This window comes from Artemia sp. Qi Xiang Cuo, chromosome 20 (assembly GCF_049724085.1).
Source record: "Artemia sp. Qi Xiang Cuo chromosome 20, ASM4972408v1, whole genome shotgun sequence".
Lineage (NCBI taxonomy): Eukaryota > Metazoa > Arthropoda > Branchiopoda > Anostraca > Artemiidae > Artemia > Artemia sp. Qi Xiang Cuo.
This window is the reverse complement of record NC_142813.1, coordinates 36,134,899-36,159,410: the sequence shown is the minus strand read 5'-3', so window position 1 is coordinate 36,159,410 and position 24,512 is coordinate 36,134,899. Positions and strand designations below refer to the sequence as shown.

The following is a 24,512-nucleotide window of genomic DNA, read 5'->3' as shown; positions in this document are numbered from 1 at the left end:
ATGAGGGGAAGGTTGGGGATGAGGAAGGGGTAGTTCCCCTCTTATACAGAAGAAATTTGGCTAATTTTGGGGTTTAATGTTACTCTTTGCTTGTAATAACAGCAAAGACCAAAAATATTCTCAGAAATCAAGAGAGAGTAAATATGAATTTCTACCTCCATCCCCCTCCCCCTCTTGCTCTTTACTTTTCTCTTTATGGCTCTTTACTATAAGCAACCTTATAGCATTGCCTCTGACTTGATCGTGTGAGTAGAAATTTCAATTTCCCTTTTAATGAACATCCGAAATTGCCCTGGGAAAACATTTGGGGAAGGGGAGGATTCTCTGGAGGGAAACGCCTAGACCCATTCTCAGATCTAGAGAATTATTTAGAAAAGGAATTGTTCGCTACTTATAAATCACTTTTGTGGTGTGCTTTTTGATCCATTCAATTTTATGAAAGTATTCGTTTGAATAACAAAGGAATTACGAGATTGTTTTCTTTTGAAATACTATCGTATGCGCTTGGTTCCCTAATAGACAATATGTTTGACTTGTTTTTATTTATCAGTAAAATATGTCGCTTAATATTTCAGATATAGTGACGCGTTGGAAATATTAGATTCAATAATTAAGAAGGACGAAACATCAGCCATTCCAAGAAAACGAAAAATAGCTGTTTTGAAGGCTCAAGGGAAAATAACCGAGGCAGTCAAAGGTCTTTGTGACTATCTGGAAAAGTGAGTATCATTGTTAGGCCTTATTTACCTCGTGGTCCAAAACTAGGTGGAAACTAAATGGTTTTATTTATTTGAGAAATCAGTACATACTAATATGTTTATTAAAACGACTTCCAAATTTTATTTCCAGTCCATTTCAATTTTAATTTTTAATATCCACAAATAATAAGTAAAAAAAAAACAATCAAGTAAATAAATAATTAAAAAAACAAACTATCAGGGTTTGCGATCGTGCAAAAGCCTACGTAATTGCTTACCTAGTAGTTCAATTACTTAATTAAAACTATTATAAATCAAGTAGAAAAATAGCCTATAAACTATTACAAAAACAAATTAAAAGTAACTGAATTAAAAGCAATCCTAGATAAACAAAATTATTGAAGAAAGATAATAATAACAAATCCAATCTCCATCACTCATCAAAAGGAATTAGGGAGGGAATGGCTAGGGGTTACAAAAAACGCAGAGACTCTAAAAATGGGCTGTTTATCTTTCCGGAGGTTAATATATTAAAAAGCATATCAGTTTTGTTGATGGAAGAAAAGAAGAAACCTGAAACTTCAAACGAACACAAATTATTATTCTACCTGTGTTACATATATTTATAAAACTAAAGCAAATAAACTGACTAAACGCTCTTTCTCTATGTTTGTAGCATTGTGCAAAATAGTGCTTTACAGAAAACACTGTAACCCACGCATAAGAAACAAGAAGGATTTAGTTTGTATCGTGAAAAAAAAAATCCTAAAACGGTGTATGTTTCTATTGTACAAAAAGTCCTATGTTGTTTTGTGTTTTCAGTGAAGCTCTTGTTGGAAATTTCATCAGTCGGTTCATTTGCACTTGTTTTATAGATAGGTTTTACATATGCTGCGAAGCAATAATTTTCGTTTCAAGTTTCAGTGTCGCTTTTTACTTCCTTCAAAAATTTATATGCTTTTTAAAAAGTTATTATTCGATTATTTGTAGTTTTAAAGAAGTATACAGTATCAAGCTTGTACATCACCATTTTTTGAGCTAGGAGAAAATAAGAGTCAACAACACGAAACTTGTTTCTAAACTGAATATTGGGGCTAATAAACCCTTATCATTGTTATATTATGTCTGAAGCGCTCGTAGGGGAGAAAATTAGGTGCTTTCTTCCGTCGTTCTATTGTTAACGAACAATTTTAGCTATCATTTCTGTTTGCATAATTCTTAGAAATGTACTACCGTGTGGGAATGCAGACTAATTCAAACTTGGAAACAAAAAATCAGAATAGCCAATTAGGCTAGCCTGTCCATGAAGATATTTGCAAAAAACTTATTGAAGAATTCGCCAACAAAGAAATGCTAGCTGTCATGGATTCTCAATTAGTGTTTATAGCATAGAAACTGGTCATCCTACTTGGCTCCATTCTCTATTTTCTGAATAGATTCTCAAAAAATTAAGATTCTGATTCTCTAAAATTGGCTTGAGATTCTCAAAAAAAAATTTGTGCAACAACGATTCGATTTTCTATAGGGAGAAATAAGTAAAAATAAAATAATACAAAGCAACAAAAGCAGTGTATTTTCGGATGATTACCATTCTTTTTTTCAGTTTTGAATTTGCCACATCCCCCCCCCAAGAAAAGTCATTGGAGGTATTCATACATGCCTGCTCTGGATAACTTGCGTTGGAAAAAAAAAGTATTCTCCGCAGTCATTTATTCCATTCTGTATGAAGGATTTATTGTTCAATTTGTGAACATTAATCAAATATTCGAATTTATTTGTCTCTTAGCCTTGTCAGAACTATGAAGACGCTGTAAAACAGTATTTAGTGGGCTTATATCATCGCTATTGTTTACCCCCCATCCTGGATGACCAGAGAGTCTCTTTGTTAATGAATCTTGATCTTTGGCAAGATTTTAAGAGGGTGGTATCCAAAAAGAATATTTTAGGGGGTAGGTAATAAATAAAAGAATAAGAAATTTTAAATGACGCCTCAAGTTTTCATTAAATAACTACAATCAAAAAGTAATATGTCGAAAATATTTTGAAAAGTCAAAACTAATAAAAGATAAGAGCCACAGCCAAACTATGAGTAAAATTGTCTTGTGTGTATAGATTAAGAAGTGTATTTATTTTTATTGTATCCATTGTAGGAAACAGAAGATACAAAGTGGAATAAGTTTTCAACTTTTTTCGTTATCATCTATTTATTATTATTATTATTATTCTGTATATGCACATGTGGTGGCGGCGAGGTCTTGAAAATATGATGAAAGTCATGTCTACACAACGGGGCTGTGTTTGTGAGTGGTCGCGATCGATGAAATTATCGCTGTTGACTACCTATGTTGATAGATTATTATATGACGTGCTTTTTTATTCACATATTTTTACCTATCGTTTTTGAAGTTGCAGATGTTTAGAATTAATGACTTGACTTGCTTACTTGACTTAAGTTCCATCCGTCCTCGAAGAATGTTTTGGACTGTTCAGTGGCCTCATTTGGGCAGGACCCCAAAAATTAATAAAACGGATAAATTTGCCCCCCCCCCTAGATATTGAAAAATACATATGGCTCTCCTGAATTGACGCCACTGCTCCTTTTTCACCATACTGAAGATGTTGCATGTAAAAAAGGGGGGGGGCAGATCGAATTTGACTGCTACTCCTTTTTTAATTAGATTTTACCTTAAAATAAGACATTTATTGCCAAGAATAGAATATCTTGCATCAAAAGGCAGACAGATCCAAGTTTTTCTGTAACTCCTTTTTTCGCTTATTTTCTTCTTTTTCAACAAACAGCTGTGGCTGGAAGATCCAAACTGTTTTGGTTAAATTATGGCCAAAAATAAGAGATACATGCTTGTACTTGTTGCGCGTTCAAGCCCCATCCTGGCTCGTCGTGGTGCCCAGCAGACGACGACATGTTTCTTTCGAGAGATTTCGCTTGAGGGTGGCAAGCTCCATAATTTCAAGGCAGTGACGATCCCAGTGTCGGCTAAATTTTCGGAAACCCCTAATAGGCTCTAGATCAGTCTTGACTGCCGCAAGCCATGTTTTCTTCTGTCCTCCTGCTTTCTTCTTCCATGCTGGTAGTGGAAGGCATTTGAGGCATTATTTGGTAATATGCTCTTCTGATCTCCGCATGGTGTGGCCAAACCACCTCAGACGCCTCATTTTGACAACATCAGAGTCAAGTGGGCGATCCCCACCTCTTCTCCTGACCTCTTCGTTCGAGACTCTGTCTGAGAGGTGAATGCGTAGTATATATTTTAGGCATTTGGGATGGAATACGTCCAATTTTGGCGCTTCCGCTGATTTTAGTTACCAAGTTTCACACCCATAGAGAAGAACAGAGAGTACCACGGCTTCGTAGACTCGGAACTTTGTGCGTGGAGAGATTTCTCTACGCTTCCAAAGCGAGTTCTTTAGCTACAGAAAGACGTTTCATGCTGAGGATATGTGATTCCGGATCTTCTCTGATTATTCCCCAGTTGCATTTATCATTGAGCTAAGGTATTTAAACGACTGAACGTCCTCGATTTGACTACCATTTAGGGTCACAGGGGTGTCAGCCATCGCAGCTGTTTGCTCGTTTTCGTCTTCGGTAGACTTATTTGGAGGGCAGTCAAAAGTGCTCTGCTTGCTACTTCATTAATACTGGCCTGGGTATCTGTAACAGAATCAGCAAGTATGTCCACATGATTAGCGTAATCAGGATCCGTGACAGAGATGGATGGGCTCACTTCCGTATCTTTATACTTGTCGAGGGCCATGAGAATCCAATCAATGACGAAGTTGAATAAGGTCGGAGACAGAAAGCATCCTTGACATACACCCTCCTCAATCAGGACCAGATCCGAAAGCCCACAATCAACTCTAACTTGGGTCTTGGTTTGGATCCATCGTAGCATGCCTTCAACAGTCTGATTGTCTTCTCAGGGACTCCGTCCTCTCTCATTGTGGCCCATATGACTTCCCGATTGACCGAGTCAAAGGCCGTCATGAAATCGATGAAGTTTTGGATTGTCTCCCACTGGTGTTTGAAGCGATGTTCTAGGACCTGTCTTAAGCTAAAGATTTGATCACGGCAGCCCATGCCTGGTCTAAATCCTGCTTGGTTGCGTCGCGTTCCGGAATTTTTAGAGTCTCGGAACCTATTTAGAAGTATAATTGCGACCAGCTTTGCAGCAATCAGGATGAGGGATATGCCTCGCTAGTTTTCGCATTCCATTCGGTCTTCTTTTTTGAAGATAGGGACAATTATCAATGTCTTCCACTCATCGGAAATGTATTCATTGTCCCATAGATCCGTAACAAGTTGATGGAGGTCATCTGCGGCCGACTCAGGCAAAGGTTTCAGCAGTTCAGCAGGGATGCCATCTATTCCATGACTTTTGTGGTTTTTCGCAGTTTGATTGCCTGGACTACTTCCTCTCTAGTATGTGGAGACACATTTTCATAAGAATGGTTTTCTGACGGGCTGGGTGAGGCTATGGGGTATTGGTTTTCGCTGCTAGTAATTCTCGGGCTCAGCAATTCTTGGAATTGTGCCCGCCACCTTTCGATACGTTTTTCCTTACTTGTGAGCAGTTTCCCGTCTTTCGGTTTAAGCAGAGGGATAGTAGATTGTTTTTTTTTCCGGTGCATTCTCCAAGAATCTTGTAAAGTTTCCTTGTATCATTTCTTGAGGCGGCTTTTTCCATCTCATCGGCCATATTTGACCAGTAGGCCTTTCTGTCGACTCTAGCACACTTATGGCATTCCTGACGCAGCGATTTATGTGCAGCGGACTTTTTGCTCGTTATCTCCTTCAGAGAGTTTTAATTGTTTTCTCAGAGATCTATATTTTGGTTTTTCGTTTTACAGCTCCGAGGATGTTTTTTGCGGTTTCCTTCACGTGGCCTTTGAACTTGCTCCATTTTCTCTTTATCTTTAAAGCGGGGCCTCCTGATGAGTTGGAATCCTGATCAATACCTTCGGCGTCGTCTTGTAGGATGGCGAAGCGGTTGGAAAGCTCAAGGACAAAGGATTCTCGATATTTATCTATTTTCAATTTAGATACATCTATTTTCTGACTTAGCATGGGCGTCTTCTTCTTGCTGAGTCTATACCTTAGCCTGGTCTTTAGCAAGAAGTGTTCAGATCCTTTTTTGATCCTCTGTCAGCACCTCTCTGCACCCTTGAGTCTAACATCATGGTCTTGCACCTTCGAGATATAAACAGGTAATCAATTTGAGCTTTCACTCTTCCAGCGCAGGATTCCCAGGGTATATGTGTGGCAGGGTTTGTGTCTAAATCAAGTGTTAGCCACAGCAAGATTGTTCTGCATTGTGAATAGGAGCCGTATGTTTCCATTAGAGCACCTTTCACCGAGGCCATGATTGCCAATCGCCTGTTCAGAGTCATTCAGCTTGCCACCGATCCTTGCATTAAAATCGCCTCCAATCACGAGTATGTCATTTCGGTGGATCCTGTCAATGACCATCTGAATTTCACTGTAAAAATTGATCTTTTAGGTGTTCAGGCACATCTCTGGTTGGGTGTGTATACGCTAAGGACGGTCATTTTGTTATTTTGGCCTTTAAATATTCCCCTTACAATCCTGCTAGATACTGCCTCATATTCGAGGAGCTCAGTCGCCTCTTTTGGGGACAATATGAGACCTACTCCTGCTAAACCAGAGCCACCCGTTGGTCCCGAGTTGTAAGTTATGACCTTCTTCCCAGATGGTGCTTCTAGGGTAGAGATGTCACGTCCATTCAGCCTCGTCTCAGAGACACACAAGGTGTCAAAATTATAAATACGTAATCCTTCAGCTATAAAAGCTTGTGTCAGGGGGCATTTTATCGAGCATAGGTTCCAGCAACAAAAGCTTAGGCCTTATCTTCTTGATATGATGGTAGCTAGCCCACTTTTTGACGAAGGCGCAAGTCTCATCGCATCACATAAAACCGGGGATGCCGTAGCCAAACTTTTAGTCTATATCGCATTTATCATCTTTGCTGGAAGTTTCTTGGCGATAAAATTCACCACAAGGTCCCCAGTCTTTCGGTCACCCGGAGCGCGTTAGCCACTACCTTGCTTGGCGTGAAACTCAGTGATGTTTACACCCTTTCTCCTCTTTGAGAGGCGCTGACGGATTTCCTATGCTGCTTAGGGACGGAGGGTCGAGCCTCATCGCCTGGAGCTCCACCACCGCCGTAGAAATTTCTAGGCTTATTTAGCCCCTTACTCCCACCTAGAGTCAGCAATAGGCTTCAGGATAAAAAGAGATATATACGGTAGTCAAACAGGAAAACTCTGGAACAACAGAAGGGTGGATCCAATTTTTGCGGCTATTCTTTTTTTAACCTATTTTTCCCTAAAAAATACATTTATTGCCAAGAAATGAAGAACTTCCTTCAAAAGGGGCAGATCCAATTTTCGCTACTAATCTTTTTTTCACCTATTTGTTCTTAAAAATGACACAGTTAATGACATGAATTGAAGAATAATAAAATATTTATCGCAAAGAATTGAAGAATGTGTATCAAAGGTGGGGGGGGGGATTTGTCAATACTCTTTTTTTCACCTCTTCTCTTCTTTTAGCAAACCGCTGTGGCTGACAAATTTTTCAATAGCGCACTTGTTTGACGTCGAATATGTATCGCTTCTACATCAAACGATTTCGATTTTTTTTTTATCATAGTATAAAATAAGACTCCTTTCTTCACCAAATAAACTGCCAGTTGTGGCTGGCAGGTCAAAAATTTCCATAGCTCGCATTTTTGTTGTAAGATCTATCTTGCTTCTACTTCAAACAGTTACAATTTTTGGGGTTAATTTATGGGTGAAAAAAAAAAATAATATATCCCCATTTTAATGCAAGGTTCTTAATTGCCTTTTCACACTTTTATTAATACTTTGTATTTTATACTAATTTAATAATATTCTATACTAATTTAATAATTAGTAAAATAATAATTTAATAATATTTCATACTAATTTCATAATTAGTATAATAATAATTTATTTATAATAATTTAATAATATTTTATACTAATTTAATAGTTAGTATAATAATATTTTATACTAATTTAATAATTAGTATAATAATAATTTAATTATAATAATTTAATAATATTTTATACTAATTTAATAATTATTATAATAATAATTTAGTTATAATGATTTAATAATATTTATACTAGTTTAATAATTAGTATAATAATAATTAATTCTAATAATTTAATAATATTTTATACTAATTTAATAATTAGTATAATAATAATTTAATAATTAGTGTAATAATAATTTAATTATAATAATTTAATAATATTTTATACTAATTTAATAATTAGCATAATAATAATTTAATTATAATAGTTTAATAATATTTTATACTAATTTAAAAATTATTATAATAATAATTTAGTTATAATGATTTAATAATATTTATACTGGTTTAATAATTAGTATAATAATAATTAATTATAATAATTTAATAATATTTTATACTAATTTAATAATTAGTATAATAATAATTTAATAATTAGTGTAATAATAATTTAATTATAATATTTTAATAATATTTTATACTAATTTAATAATTAGTATAATAATAATTTAATTATAATAGTTTAATAATATTTTATACTAATTTAATAATTAGTATACTAATAATTTAATTGTAATAATTTAATAATCTTTTATAATAATTTAATATATATATATACATATATATATATATATATATATATATATATATATATATATATATATATATATATATATATATATATATGTATGTATATATATATATATATATATCAGATTTCAAGCGGACCAGGAAGCTTGGCTTGAGCTATCAGAATTGTATGTTTCACTGAATGAATACTCCAAGGCGGCGTTTTGTTTGGAGGAGCTGATATTGCATAATCCAGCCAATCATTTGTACTATGAAAGATATGCTGAAATTAAATTTGCACAGGTTAGTGAGTCCTTCTAATCTGCAGCATAGGTCTACTTATTCAGATTTTTGCGGGATTTGGAATGTTTTCTCAGTTAGTTTGTAGAGAAGATGCGATAGACTTAATCTTAGTTGATTTGGTTTTGTTTTTTCTTTTTTTTTGGGGGGGGGGGGGCATGTTTGTCAAAACATCAAAATTAGGTAAATACATAAATAATTCAAAATATTTTTTAATAATGAGATTTGTATTGGAGGAGGAAGAGTCTAGAATCAGCCCCCTCCCCCATTCGTATGCCCCTGCTAAAGCAATATGATGTCTACTTTGATGATTTAACTGATAAAAGTTTAAAACCATAGTCACTTTGACGAACAGATACGTGATGTTTTTTGTAATTCAGACTCGATGGAACGTCGACGATGTTAAACCTGTAAACATTGACAGTTTAACTTTTGCCAGTTAAACCATCAAAGTAGTCAAGTTCTAAATTTGTTATATACCGAAACATCTTTGGGAAGGAATGTTTGCCGAAGGAGTGTCTCAGGGCTAAATTTAAAGCAACATGAGAAAAAAAAAAATTTCAAACGTGTCATTAGAATAGTTAAAATTTGTCTAATTAGTTAAAATTTCTTACAGTAATTAAGATTTGTCTAATGTGTCCTTAGAGTAGTTTACTTAGTCCAAAAGTCTCTGTTTATCTTTATTACAAAATAGCATGGACCGAAAAATAATAAAATTGGTATTTTTTTTTACGCTAGGCATGGCAGTGTCTATCCATATTGTGCTCTTTTGAATGTAAGTATGGTTTATAGGATTTCCCTGTTGTTGCAGAATATCAAAAGAAGGCTCGTTGTAAACAGAATCGAAAGTTCTAGTGCTTTTTTTAAATAATTAATTTAAAAAAACTTTCCGAAAAATAAGTTTTTCAAAGAAAAGTAAAGGGCATTTTAAACTTAAGCTCAGCAGATACAAATACCTTTTAAAATTAAAACTCAAAACGATCAGAAATTACTATTAAAGAATAAATGAAACCAAAAACGAACAGAAACTAAATAAGCAATCATAGCAAAAACATACAACAAGTAATAATATAAATGAATAAATAGACCTTAAAGCGAGTAATGCATAGATCGAATATGAGTATCAAGCTTAAAATGAAAAAAAAAATATATTTTCCTATTGAAGTATAAATGAAACTTAAAACGAACAGAAATTGAATCTATAATAAAAGCAAACAAAAACACAATATATATTACTTTAAATTAATAAATAAAACTTAAAACGAGTGAAACTTAAACTGAATATGCAAATCAAGCTTGAAATGAATAAAAATCACTACAAACAAGAGTTTTAGTGTAGCCTCGTTCTCTCATTGTAGATGCCTAAGACTCACCGCGCCATTGGCGCTTTAATGGAAACCGATTTTACAAGAAATATTTTCTTTTGTACTTAATATTGAAAATAAACATTAAAACTATAATAAAATTTTTGAACAGGTGAGCTTTCAGCAATTAATATCATTATACATCAAATATTCAGTTTAATTTATTAGCTCTTTTTTAAAGTTGTTAAAGACGAATATAGTTTCCCTACAGACAAGTGTTTGGATACTGCCTCCTTTCCTAACTGTGAATAAAAACCAAAAGCCTACTGCGTCATTGGCGTTTAACAGAAAACGGATTATATTACAAATATTTTGTTTTCCAGTTCTTAGTATTGAAAATAAAAATAAAATTACAGTGAAACAAATTCTTGAAGTGATGGATCTTTCAACAATTAATATCATTATACATCAAATATTCAATTTGATGTTGTTTATACTTTCCAAGACTGTTCAAGGCGTATATAGTTTTCAGTAAAGCGCCAATGACGCAGTAGGTTTTATGGCTACCTCAAATCTTTTATCAGATGTATTTCGGGAAAAGGGGGTTGGGGGCCAGTTGCCCTCTGATTACTTCTGAAATCTTAAAAAGCGCACTAGTAATCTCAATTTCCAATCGATTGAGCCACCTTTGAAGTTTATATGACGACCCTTCTATATGAAGTGCCTCTTGGAAAAAATTAAATGGAGTATGGGGGGAGGCTAGCTGCCTTCCAATCTCTTTTGACTCTTAAAAATTGAATTACAACTTTCAATTTCCAATCAAATGATCCCTCTTTGAAGTTAATACGAGCATCCCTTCCATAAGACCAATATATACCCCCAGAGCATAACTTACAACGCCTTCCCACGGGCCCTGGTGGGTTGTGTCAATACCGGAATTTTTGTTATATGATCTTTGAACTATTTTTAACAAAATAGCTATCTTAAACTTTTTATTGGATGCATTTGGGAAAATAAGTTTTGGGAGGGGGGGAGGAAGCTGGGTACCCTCCAATATCTTTTGGTGCTGAAAACGTGAAATAGAACTTTCAATTTCTAATCAAATGAGCCCTCTCTTAAGTTTATACGACAATGTTGTCTATGCAGAACCATATATGCCCCCAAGACAGAACTTACAACCGTTGTCCTGAGGACCGTGGGGGAGTTGTCATCCTCAAAGACCTAATTTCCAGAACTTAAAACTACGTTTAATAAAATGGCTGTCTCAAAATTTTGATTGGATGTGTTTGGGGAAAAGGTGGGCGTGAGAGGGGGTTAGTTGCCCTCAAATATCTTTCGACTATTAAAAAGGGCACTAGCCCTTTGAATTTCCAATCGAATGAGCCTTTTTTGAAGTTTTTACGACACTGCCTTCTATAGAAACCTTATATTCCCCCAGGGTATAACTTAAAACCCTTGCCTTGAGCGTTGTGGGGGATTGTCCTCCTCAAAAACATATTTTCTATCTGAAAATCAACTACGCTGAACAAAATGGCTATCTTAAAATTTAGATCGGGTTTGTTTGGGGGACTGATGGGCGTGGGGGGCTAGTTGCCCTTCAATCACTTTCGACTATTAAAAAGGGCACTAGCCCTTTGAATTTTCAATCGAATGAGCCTTTTTTGAAGTTTCTACAACAATGCCTTCTATAAAAACCTTATATGCCCCCTAGGGCATAACTTAAACCCCTATCCCTGAGGGTTGTGGGGGAGTGTCCTCATCAAAAACATATTTTCTATTTGGAAATTAACTATCCTGAACAAAATGGCTATCTCAAAATTTTGATTGGATGTGTTTGGGGAAATGATGGGCGTGGGGGAGGGGCTAATTGTCCTATAATCACTTTTGACCATTAAAAAGGGCACTAGTCCTTTGAATTTCCAATCAAATGAGTCTTTTTTGAAGTTTCAACAACAACGCCCTCTATAAAAACCATATATGCCCCCAGGGCATAACTTAAACCCCTATCCCTGAGGGTTGTGGGGGAGTGTCCTCCTCAAAAATATATTTTCTATCTGGAAATCAACTACACTGAACAAAAAGGCTATCTCAAAATTTTGATTGGATGTGTTTGGGGGAATGATGAGCGTGGGGGGAGGGCTAGTTGCCCTATAATCATTTTCGACTATTAAAAAGGGCACTAGAACTCTCGATTTCCAATCGAATGAGCCCCTTTTGAAGTTTCTACGACGACCCCTTCCATATGAAGTGCCTCTGGAAAAAAATAAATAATAAATAAATAATAAAACATTGGAGCCGTATGGCCTTTACTATAGGCAACGCTACAGCGTTGCCTCTGACAAAAAGATTGTGCTACAGCAGAGCGGCGCTTTCAGCCTTTTTTTAGTTCAAAATAGGAATTTTCCTACGAAGATAGTCAAAATTTTCTTGAATAAAAATTCTGGTATAGTAAATCGAGTTTGTCACGTTTGCCACCCTCTGTAATCCTTCATGACGGTGCATTTGCCCCCAAATATATAAACAGTCAACACAAGATCGTGGGGTATTGCAGATAGATTGTACATTAACACTAAAGGTCATGCAGTATTGTATAGTTACACACCGGATAGTAGTAGAAAGCCAGGATCTCTATGCAGGGGTGGGTGTGCCATAGGCATCAAAAAATGTATTTTCAAGCCTAAATCTTCCAGTTGTTTATGAAAGGTCCTTCAAATCTATGTGAAAGTAGATTTACCCTTTAATCTCCATTCATTTGCAGAAATATATTTCGATAAAGGGTGCGAAATTTATTCGGAGAAGGCTAAAGCTACGCTGAAGACGCCTCGTTATATACGAAATGAATCGTTCCCAGATTCATTTTTTGTTTCCGCATCGATCGTCAGTTCGGCTTTACATCTTTTATAAGGGATCAATAACAGAAATAAAGACATTTTATAGGTTTTCTGCTCTCCTCTATAATTTACGGCCTGTTACTTAACACCTTTTGAAATATCGTAGGTGATGTACCAAGAAAACCAACCATAAATGTAGAATCCTTTCATCCAGATAAAATATTCCAACATCTGAAAGTTTCTGAACATTTGAAGCTTCTGAAAGAAGTTCGCCCATTACCCAGAAATTCTCGGGTGAGTTATCTAATTAAGATGTCATGGACCAATTTTATATGAATAATTCGGCGTTTCACTGCATCTGTTAAACGCCTGTTGGTTGCTGCCTGATTAAATTTCGTCTTAAGTATTAGGTTTGCTGAGATTCAATACTTTGAGCTTTCTAAATGCATTTATTTTAGGGCGGTGCTGACTGTGTCGAAGTGGCTCAAGCTTTCTAAATGCATTCCTAAACTTGAGCTTTCTAAATACATTTATTTTAGGGCGGTGCTGACTGTGTCGAAGTGGCTCAAGCTTTCTAAATGCATTCCTAAACTTGAGCTTTCTAAATCCATTTATTTTAGGGAGGTGCTGACTGTGTCGAAGTGGCTCAAGCTTTCTAAATGCGTTTCTAAATTTGAGCTTTCTAAATGCATTTATTTTAGGGCGGTGCTGACTGTGTCGAAGTGGCTCAAGCTTTCTAAATGCATTTCTAAACTTGAGCTTTCTAAATCCATTTATTTTAGGGTGGTGCTGACTGTGTCGAAGTGGCTCAAGCTTTCTAAATGCATTTCTAAAATTGAGCCTTCTAAATGCATTTATTTTAGGGCGGTGATGACTGTGTCGAAGTGGCTCAAGCTTTCTAAATGCATTTTTAAACTTGAGCTTTCTAAATCCATTTATTTTAGGGTGGTGCTGACTGTGTCGAAGTGGCTCAAGCTTTCTAAATGCATTTCTAAATTTGAGCATTCTAAATGCATTTATTTTAGGGCGGTGCTGACTGTGTCGAAGTGGCTCAAGCTTTCTAAATGCATTTTTAAACTTGAGCTTTCTAAATGCATTTATTTTAGGGCGGTGCTGACTGTGTCGAAGTGGCTCAAGCTTTCTAAATGCATTTCTAAACTTGAACTTTCTAAATGCATTTATTTTAGGGCGGTGCTGACTGTGTCGAAGTGGCTCAAGCTTTCTAAATGCATTCCTAAACTTGAGCTTTCTAAATACATTTATTTTAGGGCGGTGCTGACTGTGTCGAAGTGGCTCAAGCTTTCTAAACGCATTTATTTTAGGGCGGTGCTGACTGTGTCGAAGTGGCTCAAGCTTTCTAAATGCATTTCTAAATTTGAGCTTTCTAAATGCATTTATTTTAGGGAGGTGCTGACTGTGTCGAAGTGGCTCAAGCTTATTTTTGTCAAGCGGCAAAACTGAACCCGAGAAACCTCTGTGCCTTGAGAGGGATATTATCCGTAAGACTTTATATTGTATAATCCAAAATTATCGTTTTACGCCATATAACTTAGTTGTCAATAAGCTATGAAATTTTGAAAAGGGCATTAGAAGTATTTCATTCATGTAACACGTAAAAGGAAGGGTAGTCCCTCTAGGGATAGATAATCGGGCTATTAAGTGGTGTTCACGTGCTTGTCTAGCTAGAATACCGTGTCTAGACACATGTCTAGCCAGACTTCAATGTCTAGGCAACGACCGTTCACAAGTAAAGTTCGGGTGCTTAGCTAAAATTACAAATTCAGTTTGAAATAGATTACAGTTGTTATTTCTAGCCAATCAAGAAAGCTTATGCAGACAAAACTTTCAAAATTGCAATTCCTATTATTACTGTCACAAGATAATGGATGAGATAACCCAAACAATTGCCTTAATGTGCTTCACTATTGTGTCTGGTATTGCATATTATCCTAAAATGAAAAAAATCAATTAATGAGAAAACAAAAAATAAATTGCAGTTTAAAAATGTAAACATAGATGATGAAAATAGCGGAACTTGACACATTCTGATCGGCTGTAATCGAAAATCCTAGACATTGCGTTCTAGAGTCTAGTAAAGCGCCTTGTCTAGCCTGTCTAGCTAAGCACCGAATTTTACCTGTGAACGGTCGCTGCCTAGACATTGAAATCTGGCTGGACACGTGTCTAGACATGGGATTCTAGCTAGACACGCATGTGAACGCCGCTTTAGACTATTGCTGAAAGGGTTATTTAGAAGCATTTCATTCATGAATTGTAAAGGGCGGGTTAACAGGTAAAAGGTTGGGTAGTCCCGGTAAGGATTCGGTCTTCCTTTTCTTCTCTCTCTTTCTTTCTCCCCTTCTATCTGTTTTACTGACACCCATTGCTGTATTTATTTTTATTTCTCTTTAGCTCTATTTGTGAGCAATTAACCTAAAAAAAAAAACGTATTTAATGATAGTTAAACTCTTTTAGTGAAATGAAAATGCTAGAGTTTTTACTTTGGCAAACGAAAGAACAGAATTCCCGGTATGGTGACTTTCTTGGCAGAATTGTAGGTGAATTTCTAGTTGGTATTCCATCCTTAGGTGGAGTCGGGGATGTCAAGGCATGAAAGTCCATCTGGACAAGTGTCTTAAAGCAGCTTGATGGGAACAGACGATAAAGATTGCTACAATTTAAGTTTAGTTCTGACTAGTGTCCAGTGTTGCTTGGCAGTATTTTCTATCGTCCAATGAACAGATATTACACACGGAAGCTATGCTTGGTTGGCTCCTGTTTCTGAGTCGAAAAATTGAATCTGACATGAATAGAGCTTCCTGTATATGGAGCTGGTAAAATTTACGATTCCGTTAGCTTTTTAAATAAGTATTTATTGTGTGTATTATTTTATTTTCTGTCTAGGAAGGCTTCTGAGAATATTTCTTTCAATAAAAAAGACAATCCAGAACTAACCTGGTGGGGTTGCTTGTCTTTTTCCTCTTGATAGGCCTCCTAATTGGCTGAATTCATAATCTTAGACGAAAAACTTTAGGTTCTTCAGCTGAAGTTTTTTTTTCCGACGGAACTTTTCGCGGAACGTTTTTTCGGCCAAAATTTGGATTCTAAATGGGAATAAAACTTGCCTTGACACAAGTGGTTGGCTAGACAGTAAAACTATATTAAGACATAAAAAACGAATACGATCCCTAATCAAATATGTGCATGTTAAAAAAGGGGATTTCTGCCACGTTTAGCCTGACCTGAAGAATATAGGTTCTTCTCTGAATCTTTTCTTCCTGGATCTTATTCTTTCCTATTTTTTTTTCAAATGTCACCCTCTGGGGTTTGTGTGCTTTTCGATATTCTACTCCTTCCCCTCCAAAAAAGGTCATAACTTCATCTATTTTTGTTGATAATCTCCAGTGTTGGTTTATCCCAAGACAAAGTAGAGAAACCACTTGTTGGGGGGGGGGGGGGTAAATACTTCCAAGATATAAAAATTAAACGCCCCACCCCTACCTCTCGCAAAGAAAGAAACATCAAAAGTCTCTAGAATTCAAAAATATTGCAAGCAATGACGTGTCCTGTATTACCCTATTTTAGGGACTAGGTTTCCTGTTGAAGCTTAGCCCGTTTACAGTTGCACACTTTGGGAAATGTATCCAATCATAAAGATAGAAAATAATTGTATGATTCCGCTTTAAACAAGATGCAACATGCCGACTTTTCTGCTATGAGACTATAAAGGGGTGGCCACGGCCCTTGTTTGTTCCTCAGATCAAACCAGATTAAAATATTGGCGCATTTTCGATCTAGTATTTTCCACAGGGGGTGGGGCTAAGTGGGCCCCCCATGTGGTATTTCAATTATAAAAAGTGAAAACCCTTGCTGGATGCCTGTTCAAGCAGGTTTCAACATGTTTACCATTCTGCTACAAGTTGACATTATGAAGAACGTTGGTGGGTCTTAAGACCCACTTAATGCCTTGGTTACTGCGGATTGAAAATCTTTGTACTTTTCCGTTTCAACTGACATGAAAATGCAGACATTTCTACTAAAAAATTGACATGGAGAGAAGAGGAAATGTCGGAAGGCCCAATTTGTGCCTCAATTAATTACAAATCGAAATCTTTGCACTTTTCCGCTTCAAATCAGACGCAACATGCTCACCTTTATAAAAATTTGCTGGGGTGTGTGTGGGAAAGAGAGGTGGAGTGGGGGGGGGGCTATTGACCCATTTTATATCACGAATAATGTTTCTTAAAAAACACTACTCAGTTCATAATCTAAAATATCCCTGTGACGCTTTTTGAATTGATGTTTTGGAAAATTCCCTCCTTCCTCCTCCCCCTCTTCCTTCTGGTCCTGCCTATTCATAGGTAAATCCTATCCGTTTTTAATGTGCATTTGATTATAATTTTGTTCAGCATTATTTGTTCCTTACGTAAAAAAGAGATAGAGGTTATTGATTATTTTTATCTGGTAGGCTAATCATATTGTTTATTGCAGACCACCAACTACTTATTAGCTTCCTCGAAAACACCAGCTACAAGGAAAAAAGACGTTTTGAAACTTCAAGAGTGGGCGACAAAGCATCTTAAAGTCCGCGAAGAAGAAGAAGAGGAAACTAGTCAACAATCTCCATTAATATTGCTGATGAGTGATCTCCATATTAAACAAAAATCTAACTAATATATATGTGCAATTTAGAATTGAATTGATTTTAGAAATGCCTCTATTGCTAATTTTGAATGTTTTAGTTAAGTATAGTAAAAAATATACAAATTCGGTGTTTCGAATCGTGCAGTTTGTATTGCACGTTTGAACTTGATACAGCCTTTTGCTAGATGTTGCATAAAAGTTTGACACGTAGCGTTCGTGAGCAGTCTATGAAAAGAATGTGTAAATCAAAACATATATTAGCAGCCATACAACGTAAAACGTTTATTTTGAACCAGCTCTAAACTCTTGTTGAAGGTTGAAATAGCCTATGTTCTTCTCAAATACCTCCTTGAAAAATCCCAGATAGTTTGGGATGAATCAACAAGTCTCCATTAACAACTCGACATGTGGTATACGAAAAGAATATGTCAAATCAAAACCTATATTAGAAGTTATAAGATTCGAACCGTTTATTGTGGATCACATATAAAATCTCGATCTTAGGAAAGTGAAATGGGTTTTTTCATACTAAAATTAACCATATTTTATGCAGATGCCGCCTGAAAAAATCTCAAATAGTTTAATATGAATCAATATGTCAAATCGAAATAAATATTAATGATTACAAGATTCAAAACGTCTGTTTAGACCATCTTGAAAATCACGATTGTTGGAAGTTAAGATTAGCTTTTTCAAAAATAGATTAAGCTATATTCAAAAGCTTCTTTGAAAAATTTTAAACAGTTTAGGATGAAGCAGTTGTGCGTCGTTTCTCCTTCAAGCTAAAGCTACGTTCTAACTAGAATCTGGTTCTGCTTTGACATCAAATTAGAAGGTTCAATTCCGTTTCGGCTTCAAATTGGAAAGTTCGTTTCTTCAGCTGTTTAAAATAGCTAGAATTATTGTGTTGTGTGTGTTGGCAGAACTATATTATTGGTAATCTGTTGTCTTTTTCAATGAATTTCTAGGTGAATAAGAAAATTTCGCTTAAAAAAAATGGAAAGAAAAAAAAAAAAAAATCAGTACAAAAAGAAAGAATAAAAAAAGGAGGTGCATCGATGATACACAGGCAAAAGTAGAATTTTCTTGGACTTTACAGGGGGCGGGTTCGAAACCACTGGTTAAAAGTTTTTGGAAGTGGGAAGTTGGATCGTTTACGTTTTATTTACGTTTCTTTGCCATTTTCAGCGATTTCAAGCGCTTTTTTTTAATTTCCATAAATTTGATTTCGGCGTTGCTTTTTATTTTTAGGTTAGCATGAATAGTAGTTATTATTCCAGTTTCAAATCCAAACGGTGATATGTTTTACATTGAAAAAAAAAAAAATTATAGATGTAGGCTATTTTAATTTTTTTGGTTCTTGGTTGCTCTCGGCTTTGGTTCACTTAGTCGTCAGCTATTTCTGCAGCCATGATACCAACAGGAAGTGACGCAGCGATGTTGTTAGGTCGTTTTTCTTGAATCTGCCGTCTCTGTTAGAAATTAGCTTTAAAGCCTTTTTAACCTCTTGTTTGCCTATTTATAAGTGACTTGATAGCTTTTGATCGGTTACTTTTCAAGTAATTTTTAACAGCTCTTGGAACGGAAGGAATAGAATTTGTCGGTGAAAATCTTGGATAAGTTATTACACTTCATTAAGGTGCTATGATACCTTAAAAATCATTTTGCGAGCCTCAGCGTCGGCTGACCGTCTCAAAGACAAAGGGCTCATTAGCGAATTCTCCCAGGAGACAAGCTATCATCAAAACCTTTCTATAGTTTGTGGTTTGACTTTGAAATTTGACTAAAAAGACGGTTAAATTTGCTTCCCTTTTGTCTGCAAGTTTGTCAATCGTAACCATTGGTACTACAAAGATTTCCTAAAGTGGCCAAATTACTCAAAAAATAATTCCTCTGAGCTGATTTTTGCGTTTCTGAGCAGGTATGCTAGAACGTTTTAAGGGACTCCCCTTTCCTGAACTTTAAAAGAAAATTCTGCTCCAGTTAATCGAAAAAGAAATTTCACACTTTCTAATTATGTAAGTTTCATCAAAAACTGAATATCTCTATATTCGGTACAATACGGGGAAGTTTATGGTTTTGTCTAAGACGATAATCTATTCTAAATAGTTTAACACACAAACTAAAACAGATTATAATGGACGAGATAGGGTGTTCTTTTAAGGTATCGTGTGACGTTAAACGACGGGTTAACGCAAATTTATATGATTACCACCAAAGCATTTTCGGTTCCAACGACCCAGAATTTCACGCTATTTCATTCCTCTTCCGTGTGTGCTTTACTTAAAACTAAAAGTGAAAGCCAGAGCAGGAGGCTTTTAAGTATCTGGAAGTTAGAAGCGGATGACATAAGCTCAACTTAAGTGGGAGGTTTTGCAAAAAAGGGTACTTCTCTTTACAAGTCTTTGAGCACTATTTTTTGTCAAAATGTGCTAGTAACAATCGCAAGTTTTTATTTTTTTTTTTTTTTTTTTACTGTGTTTTGCATAAATTCAAAGTGCTAATCTGAAATTAATGTAGACTATCTTGTAGACTACACGCTTATGGGGATATACCCTACATGCTACCTGGAAAAGAACGCGTTTTCGAAAGAAATTTAATTATTCTTTATATATATTTGAGCACTTTCGAAATATTCATCTATTCTTTCCGTGAGATGCAGATAATCTGTATATATGGATGCAACTGAGTGTGATTTTCTTTTTTCATTCCTAATTAGAATCTTGCATTGATTGTCTGTCATTATTTTAATTATTAAATGTATTTCGGGAGTTTTAGCCTGGTTTGTTATTGTTTAGATCAATAGTATTGATGTATGAAGCTAAGAGAGGAAAGGAAATAACAAATGATAAATAAAACCAAAAAAGAGTGAGAAAACCAGGATTTTGTCAGCCAGTGGTAAAATATGAAGACGAAAAAACATCAAATATTTCGACAAGGACCTCCGCCAAGTCGTCCTCAGTGATAAAAAAAAAAAAAGAAAAAAGAAAAATCTAACCTTTTAGAGTTCACTGGACAAGATCCGATTCCGAACAAACACTGAATGAAAGACCAAAGCCGAAACCAATGAAAAAAAGGATTTTACCTAAGAGATTGTGCAAGAATCTTTTGCCTGCAAATACTTTTTGCTCTTCTGCCATTTCGAGTTTTCATTAGGTATGTTAATAGGTTCTCTTAAATTTGATTGGGTGCAAATATCAAAAGAGTCTTTTAGTATTAAATTGTTATGAAATTGGGCTTAATTAAATGTCTCCGGTGTCCCTATTTATAGCCAAATTCCTGTTTATATATTTTTTTTTATCTCAATTACCTCTTTGAAAGATTGCGGTAGGCCATTTACAGTCGATATTAAAGTTGCCTCCTCAAAAAGAACAAGATATGTAGGATTTTCGAAAATATGCTGGGCCAATGCGGAATCAAAGTTGTCATTGTCAGGACGTATATTTTTTTTAGAGGGAAGGGAGTGGTCTTTCTATATCAAGATTTTCTTTATTTATAGTAATGACATTTGTTATGCAATAAGAGTGTGCATGTCAAAATTTTGTTGCTGCTTGTGTCACCACAGCAGCAAAACTATATATACAATATATATATATATATATATATATATATATATATATATATATATATATATATATATATATATATATATTACCTAGCGATTTTAGGAAAACCCTAATTAAACCACTGTATTAGCAAGGTGATAAAAGTGAGTGTGGTAATTATCGAGGCATTAGCCCGGTCTCTTTAGGTAGCAAATTACTTAGTAACATGATACTTTTTAGACTATATTTAAACATAAAAAGAGCATTATAAAAACGGAATAATCAAGCCATCGGTAATATATTTACTTGATTATATCTATGTCTAACAGACATATTTTGATTATCTCCAGTTAAAACACGTAGGGTATTATTTTGTAAACTTCTAAGGGGACGAAGGTGAATTAAAAACGTACTTGACCACACAAGACAACCATATAGAAGGTATGGGTGAATAAAATAAAAATAAAGCAATCTCGTAATGTCTTTCGGAAAAAAGTGCTTCAGTTTTCCCATCATCCCAACATTTCTTGAATCCTTGCCAGTAACACACGAAATGTGCTCTTTGAAGTTAAGGCACTCATCAACAATCATCCCTAGATACTTTGTCAAACTTCCCGAGGCAGAATAATTTCACCGAACTGTATTTTGTCAATCCAAGGGTAGTAATTGCTACTTCTCCCATACATTAAAAAATGGGATTTCGCATGGTTTAGCTGAAGTCTGTTAACCCTCACCCATTTTTCAATGTTTAACATGCCAATCTGAATATTCTGTATAAGCATTTCCCCGGTTTTTGCAGTAACAGTTAGATGCGTGTCATCAGCAAAATAAAGCAAAATAGATTTTGATGCTCCAGTATCACTACATTTTAAATCAAAAGACAGTCCATTGATAGCATTTCGCAGGTCATTGATATGTATAAAAAACAGTAAGGGCATCTAAACAAACTCCTTAGGGACATCGAATTCAACACTTTTAACTTGCGATTTGATTTCGCCAGCACTGACAAACTGCTTTCGATCTTGGAGAAAAGATTCCAATAGACGATAAAACATACCTCGAAAACCAAAATTCCTCAGCTTCACCAGAAGAATTCCGTTGTCCACCGCATCAAAGGCTTTTACAAAGTCCAAAAAAACAGATGCAACTTTCCACCTTTGGTCCAGAGCATCGTTCACAAAAGTCGTGAGAAAAAGAAGAGCTTGATCTGTCGACATTGCTTTACGGAATCCAAACTGAGTTTTACTAAAATACTTTTTATTCTCAAGAAAATCAACCATCCTGCCACTAATCAATTTTTCAAAAACTCTCGGTAAAACTGGCAGCAATGAAATGGGCCTATAATCATTCGGCAAATTTTTTCTCCGCCCTTAAAAAGCGGAACCACTCTAGCAATTTTCATAAAATCTGGAAAAACACCAACTTTTAGGCATATATTAAATAGAACACAAACCTGGTCGCATATTTCCGAGAAAACATACTTAAGTACACGCGATGAAAGGAAGTCAGCACTCGAAGCATTATTTCTCATGTGATTGTGACACTTTTTTTTGGGAGGGCGACGAGGAGGTAGAATGGAAGAATGATTTTTAGTTTTGTGTCTTCGGTATCCAATTAGGTCGTGAAATTTTTAGAAATCAATTTATTTCGTTTATTTTTATTTATTTATTTTCTTATTATTATTTTTTGCCCTTTTTTGGGGGGGGGGGCTAAGGAGGGCTGGGAGTAATGGTGTATGCTGGGTTTTGTAAAGGTTGATGTCAGCCCATACAAGTTTAATAAACTTCGGGTTTTGTTGTTACTGTGTTTTATTTTTTTTAATAAAATCTTTTCTCTCTAATAAAATATGTATCGCCGAACCTTTGTTTTTTTTTTAACAAAGGTATGGTAGGCATTGATGACCTTAAGCAATATCAAAATCCCGAATCCAAACATCATCACCATCATCTTCAACTTTGACCTGTTTTGATTCTCACTGTCCAAATTGATTTTCATTGACTCGCTCACATGTCTTCTAACCGCGTGTCTCTTTGCTCTTCATTTTCATTTTTGACTTGCTCACATGCTCGGTGTCACATGTCTTCAAACCGCCTGTGCCTTTGCTCTTCATTTTCATTTTTGACACGTTTTTGGATTTCGGTTACTTCAGACAATTTAGCAATGGCTTTTACTTTAGCTGTCCGTATTGGTGTTGTCGCAATTGATGGTCCAGGCTGTCAAATTTCACATCTTATCACGTTTGATACCTCAGGTGTTGGTTCCAAAGAACCATCATTTATAGTAACTGCAACTGCAAATTTTCGTCTTTAGAGCATTCTAAAGGCCATTGCATTACATAAATGATGAATGTGTGGAAAATTCGACAATCTTATTTGGGCTATGCTTAAGACCCTATAAGAAAATGCTTATATGATGCTTTATATGATGTCATAAGAAATGCTTATATGATGTAGTAACATAGCACATGGCGTCATTTGCAAAAAACAAAATTATGGTTTTATTAACAAAATTATGGTTTTATTTAATTAAATAAGGCTCTTAACGATTTTTTCAGACTTTTGACCTATCTAGATGGTTTTTTTATCCGAGATTACCCCAAGATACCAATTTTCCCGAAAAAATATGGAGTCGTTTTCGAGAACATACATGCGTACACATATACACAATTATTACTCACATATAAAGATAGTATATTATATGTATAGATACACATTTCCTATGAACAAAACGCAAACAAAAAACGGATATTGAATCATTGAAAACTATTTAACTAAAATATTTATTAAAGGCAGTTCAAGCACCGGAATATAACAAAAAGTGTCGTATCAAGGGAAAAAACACAAAATTTAATTGGCTCACACAATTCTTCAGCGGAAAGTAGGATAAGCAGTACCAAGATAAACTTTTCCTCTCGATTTGAATGGATAAGTTTGAATGAAAAATTTAACACTGTTCCCGTTCATCGGACATTTTGCTTCTGGTCGAGCATAAAAGCAGAGGGTGTACAGAGCCATCTCTAATTCTGGCGATGTCCCGACAAACATGGAATTCACCGGTTTATACATTCCTTTCCATTTCAGTGGAAGTTCCAGAAGGGATGCCTAAAAAATTTCGTAGATTTTTTTTACAACAGATTAGCAGATAGTAGAGCATTAGATAATAGATAATAACCTATAGAACATGACACATTTTTTTTAACAATAGATTAGTAAATAATAACCTAAAAATATGAATAATAGATAGTATATAGTAGACTAGTAAAACATAGATTAATAGATATTTTAACAATAAAACCAAGATAACGTTATTTTCTGACATACATGAAGTTCACCAGCTTATAGATTCCTTTTAATTTCAGTGGCAGTTCCAGAAGCGATGCCTAAAAAATGTGGTCTATTTTTTAGCAGCAGATCAGTAGGCTATACATTAGAAGACTACTAGATAATATACTAAAAAACATGGTATATTTTATTAACAATAGTAGACTAGAAATTAACAGTAGACTAGTGGTTAGAAGAAATGAG

The 24,512-nt window shown here is 35.2% G+C and overlaps 2 protein-coding genes across 3 annotated transcripts in view; one reads left to right on the top strand and one right to left on the bottom strand.

The window, feature by feature from the left end:
• Positions 1–20,210, top strand: part of LOC148940153 (ER membrane protein complex subunit 2-like) — a 39,690-nt gene extending 19,480 nt beyond the window's left edge. Inside the window, exons 4-7 of one of the 2 annotated variants that reach the window (XM_089105777.1) lie at positions 576–719; positions 8,511–8,667; positions 14,203–14,298; positions 17,291–20,210. In XM_089105777.1, the coding sequence (XP_088961903.1) occupies positions 576–719; positions 8,511–8,667; positions 14,203–14,298; positions 17,291–17,473 (580 nt within the window). In that variant the 3' untranslated portion in view covers positions 17,474–20,210. The remainder of the gene's footprint in view (positions 1–575; positions 720–8,510; positions 8,668–14,202; positions 14,299–17,290) is intronic. The other variant, XM_089105778.1, reaches the window with a different exon arrangement.
• A 3,533-nt stretch (positions 20,211–23,743) lies between these two features.
• LOC148940152 (uridylate-specific endoribonuclease A-like) overlaps positions 23,744–24,512 on the bottom strand; it is a 63,399-nt gene continuing 62,630 nt past the window's right edge. Inside the window, exon 9 of the mRNA XM_089105786.1 lies at positions 23,744–24,089. Coding sequence (XP_088961912.1) covers positions 23,856–24,089 — 234 coding nt within the window. The 3' untranslated portion in view covers positions 23,744–23,855. The remainder of the gene's footprint in view (positions 24,090–24,512) is intronic.